Source organism: Carlito syrichta, unplaced genomic scaffold (assembly GCF_000164805.1).
Source record: "Carlito syrichta isolate Samal-C Ts95f unplaced genomic scaffold, Tarsius_syrichta-2.0.1 Scaffold169305, whole genome shotgun sequence".
Taxonomy (NCBI): Eukaryota; Metazoa; Chordata; class Mammalia; order Primates; family Tarsiidae; genus Carlito; species Carlito syrichta.
Genome location: NW_007113401.1, coordinates 13,006 through 17,660, shown reverse-complemented (window position 1 = coordinate 17,660; position 4,655 = coordinate 13,006). Strand labels below are relative to the sequence as shown.

General features: G+C 60.3%; 2 protein-coding genes across 2 annotated transcripts in view; one reads left to right on the top strand and one right to left on the bottom strand.

The window, feature by feature from the left end:
- Positions 1–2,790, top strand: part of CUNH19orf57 (chromosome unknown C19orf57 homolog) — a 19,486-nt gene extending 16,696 nt beyond the window's left edge. Inside the window, exons 7-8 of the mRNA XM_021709231.1 lie at positions 2,344–2,436; positions 2,640–2,790. Coding sequence (XP_021564906.1) covers positions 2,344–2,436; positions 2,640–2,790 — 244 coding nt within the window. The remainder of the gene's footprint in view (positions 1–2,343; positions 2,437–2,639) is intronic.
- A 1,674-nt stretch (positions 2,791–4,464) lies between these two features.
- The window catches only part of NANOS3 (nanos C2HC-type zinc finger 3), a 2,623-nt gene continuing 2,432 nt past the window's right edge, over positions 4,465–4,655 (bottom strand). The window contains exon 2 of the mRNA XM_008051281.1: positions 4,465–4,624. Within this exon, the coding sequence (XP_008049472.1) occupies positions 4,565–4,624 (60 nt within the window). The 3' untranslated portion in view covers positions 4,465–4,564. The remainder of the gene's footprint in view (positions 4,625–4,655) is intronic.

Here is a 4,655-nt window from a genome sequence, read left to right as displayed (position 1 = left end):
GATGAGGTCTTGCTATATTACTTAGGCTGGTATTGAACTCTGGGCTCAAGCAACCCTACCGCCTTGGCCTCTGAAAGTGCTGGGATTACAAAGTGTCAGTCATCTCACCTGGCCCTATAACTATGTTTCTGTCCAAAATTCTTGTTAACTCTGTGAAGACAGTTTCAGTTGGAGGAAGCCAGTTTATGTGCACATGTGTTAACTTTCCTTTTTTTTTTGAGTTGGAGTCTCACTCTGACACCCAGACTGGAGTACAGGGGCCGCTCCCGGCAACCGCAGCCTTGACCTACTGGGCTCCGGCGATCCTTCTGCCTCAGCCTTCCAAGGAGCTGGAACTACAGGTGCGCGCTACCATGCCTGGCTAATTTTTGATTTATTATAGAGATGAGGTCTCACCAAGTTGCCCAGGCGGGTCTCAAACCCGCGGGCTCAGGCAATTCACTCACCTCGGCTTCCCAAGGTGCAGGATTACAGGCTGAGCCGCCCACCGAGCCTGGCCTCACATGTGTTAACCTTCAACATATATATATATATTTTTTTGAGGTGGTGTCTCACTCCATTGCCCAGGCTGGAAGCAGTGGCATGCTCCCGGCCACCGCAGCCTCGACCTGCTGGGCTCCAGCAATCCTTCTGCCTCAGCCTTCCAAGTAGCCGGAACTACAGGCGCGCGCTACCACGCCCAGCTAATTTTTTATTTATTGTAGAGACAAGGGCTCGCCAAGTTGCCCAGGTGGGTCTCGAACCCGCAGGCTCAGGCAATCCACTTGCCTCGGCCTCCCCGAGTGCTGGAATTACAGGCTGAGCCACCGAGTCTGCCCCCGCCCCAGTCAAGGTTTCACTCTGTTCAAGCTGGAGTGCAGTGGCAAGATCATGGCTCACTGCAGCCTCCAACTCCTGGACTCAAGTGATCCTTCTGCCTCAGCCTCTTGAGTAGCTGGGACTACAGGTAGCTGCTGTCACACCTGGCTGATTTTTTTTGTAGAGACAAGGTCTCACCATGTGGCCCTGGGCTCAAGCAGTCCTCCCACCTCAGCCTCCCAAAGTGTTGGGATTACAGGCTTGAGCCACTGTGCGGGGCCTGGACCCTTGCCCATTCTCCTGAAGAGGGTGATGGAGGAGTGAGCCCAGTTCTCCTGGGCTTCGCTTTCCTTAATCCAATAAGGGAGCTAAGCCCTGTTTCTCAAACTGTGCGTGTCCCCCTGCTCCCGCAAAGTGGAGAACTGGTGATCAGCGACCTTCACCCAAACTGGTGTCTTCCCCAGAAGGCCTGGGGCAGAGCCCCAGCTCTGTGTGCTATTTCACTGCATGCATGTGGTCTCTCTGGGTTAAGGGGCCAGAGCAACCCATGTCTCTGAGGAGAAGAAATATGATGCAGACAGGGCTCAGAACCACTGGCTGGGACCACCTAGGGGCCGACCCCAGCCCTGGTGCTGGGCAGGCACTCGAAGGACTCTGACCTGCCTCATCTCCTCTCCTCTCCCGGCTCTGCCCCCCGGGTGGCCACCTTTCCCTCCTGCAGGCCACCAGATGCACCCTCCTTCCCACTGTGTGAGGAGGGCCCCTCTCCCCACCCACACACAGAGCCTCCACAGCCCATCACGTCCTCCTGTGTCCTCCAGCACTGCCCGTGACCTGCTCTGGGCAGTCATTCTGCCACCTTGTGCTTGAACCTGCTTCTCTGCAGAGGTGGTAGCTTATCGATTATTTATGGCCAAGTTTCCATTTCTGCCTGGCGGGTGTGGAGGTTTGGGATGTAGCCCTTAGCAATGCCCGGCCCCCCACCCGATCTGGGCGGTCCTGTCCTACCTCCTGTCCCTGTATGCTCCCTGTGACTAGGACCTGTTGTGTCACTCACTGCCTCCCCCACACAACCTGCACGTGGACCAGAGGCGGCTTTGGCCCTACTGCTGTTGAGGCAGAGGGAGAGTTCACACTGAATTTCCAGGGGCCTCACTGGGGCGGTGTGACCCGCCATGGATGTCTGGAAGCCTCCAGAGGGTCCCAGGGTTAGAGGCCTGAGGCTGAGAGAGATCAACAAGAGACTGAGGCCTGGGTTTCTGTAGTGACAGGGCAAGGGGTGCTGCCAGGCCTGGGGTTGGACCGCTTTGGGAGAGCTGTTGGCCTGAGGCCAGGAGGGCGATCTGTCCTGCCCACCTCTGAGGGCTGCACACCTACTGAGGTGGGCGCTTCACCTGTCTACTCCTCCCACGTTCAGTGTCCAGGGTGGGCACGAGCACACAGGGGCCTGGCAGACAACCAGAAGAGACAAAGGAGGCAGTGAAAGTCCCTCCTGAGGGCGGCTTCGAGCGCTGTCCCAGGTCTCCACTCTGAATCCTTCTGCAGGGCCCATGTGGGGACCCAGGCCTCTGAGGCCTCCAGGATGGAGGACGCAACGGGTGTCGTGTGCGGCCTTGTCGTCGAGCTCTCCAACCTGAAGTAAGGGCTGGGCCGGGTCAGGCCCACAGGAAGCCGTGGGGAGGGCCCGGTGGGGTGGGGGAGAGTGAGGCATGAGCTGTCCCAGTAGGCAGCAGGGCCCGTGCTGTGTCCTCCCCCTTCTGGGGAGGGACGGGACAGCCCAGCCTGCACTGCACAGGTGGCCTCTTCCTATGCATGATGTGTGTGTGCCTGTGTCCCCACAGCCGGCTGATCATGAGCACCCACCGTGACCTGGAAGCCTTCAAGCGCCTCAGCTACCGCAAGGCAAAGCCAGCGGGGAAGGGCCCCGCGCCCCACCCTCCCAAGGGCACAGGGACTGTCCCTCGAGGGGAGCAGCCCTGGAGGGGCTTGTAGGCTTCTCCCCCAAGGACCTGGGGAGTGAGGCCTGTGTGTGCACAAGTATATCCTCTGCACTCCAACCCCCATGGCCACCAGCCCCCATGTCGTTTCCCCTCCAAGGGGTCTTAGTGAGCCCCAGAAACCTCCCTTCAGCTGGCCACGCAGTCCGCCTCCTATGGGCCTCATGCAGAAGGTCCCAGGTCCACAGCCTCCCTGGAGTCAGGTAGGGATCCCTGGAGGGATCCTGCAGCTTCCGGGAGGCCGGTTTCCTGCAAACAGGGCCCATCGTATCTGGATTTGCAAATTTAGGCTCCTTGGCTAGGGTTATGGAAGGTTCAGAATCTTTTTTCCCAGGAGGGAAGGGCTCCTTTTGTTGGTTGTTTTTCTCTGGTTTCTATTTCTTATGGGAAGAGCAGTAATAAATGACTGTTATGAGGCCCCGTGACCCACTGCTCTGAGGCTTTGGTCCACATTCTGCCCTGTACAAACCTCCCCTCAGCCTCCCTGGAAAGACTGATGGGGCCGGTGGCTGCGTGTGCATACACATCTAGGTCACTGTAGGGTGCATGCCTGCTGAGATGTGGGTGGCCACACTGCTGGACAGTTAAGTCCAGCACTCAGATGGCCTGGCCTTGCTCATGGGTCACACTCCTTCCAGGTCCCAGCCATGAGGCAGCATCCGGGGAAACTGCCGTGGATGCAGGCAACAGCCAGGTGCTGCTGTCACCCCAGTCTACAGAATACGACCTCTCTGACGTTGGCCACACACCTGCAGCGTCAGGAGTCACACTGCTTGTGGCTCTCACACAGGAGGGGAGGGAGGACCACTTGTGCTGGCTGGACTCGCGGTGTCTCGGGTCTCTGCCCCAGCTGCTCTGGCCTGTGAAGTTCGCAGTTGGCTAGGGGATGGGGCACTGAAACCGACGCCATCACAGATGCTCACTCGGGCACCGGCATCCCTTCTCCTCCCCCCAAGCCCAGGGCCTCAGGTCCCAGATCAAGTCGGAAAACCAAGGGCAGAGGGGACCCTCAAGGGCCGACCCCTAAGGAGACTATGTGGGCAGCAGCCAACCAGGGTTGCCACCTGCTCACTGGAGGTGGAGAAAGTTGTGGGGACCCCCCCAGGGGACTGAGTCTCAGCCCCTTCCACCCCCACTCAAGCTGCTCAGGCTCTGGCCACCTGTTCCGTAGTCCCATCTCCCACCTCCACGAGTCCTTTCCTCTCAACTGGCAGGTCACCAGGCGTCAGTCTGTCCGTAGTAACATAACCGTCCATCTTCCTAGTGGTGGAGATGGCGGGCACATCTCTGTCCCTCGGATCCCCTTCACACCAAGCCCCACTCCATGCAGGGCCAGACGAGTGTGAGTCAGGAGTCAGGCCATCTTGTAAACATGTCACAGAAAGGGCTGGTGCTGCCCCGTGGTCAGTGGCGCTCACAGCTGCAGGGCTGGGTGGTCCCTCAGGACCTGGCAGCCACCCCGCGGCACCCACTCGTTTCTTGGCACCAAGCAGGTCGCCCCGTCCCCAGGGATTAAGCGGGGGGGCTGGCACCGTTCACGCCACCTTGTCCCCAACACCAGGCCTCGTCTGACACGGGTCCACTCATAAGCATTTATTGAGCGCCGACGGGTGCCCGGCGCTGGGGAAGCCACGGCCCGGCGGGGGCGGGGGCGGGGCCTGAGGACCGGCTCCTTCCTCGCAGCGGCCGTCTCGCCCGACAGCGCCCCGGCCGGGAAGGGGCCTGGCGGTCCGCGGAGGGCGCGTCTTCCCCGTCGAGCGCGGGCCCTCCTAGGTGGAGGCGGAGGGAGAGCCGGTGGAGGGCGCGGGCTCGGGACACTTCGCGGCACCCTTGGGACCTGGGCGGAGAAGGGGCGGGGGA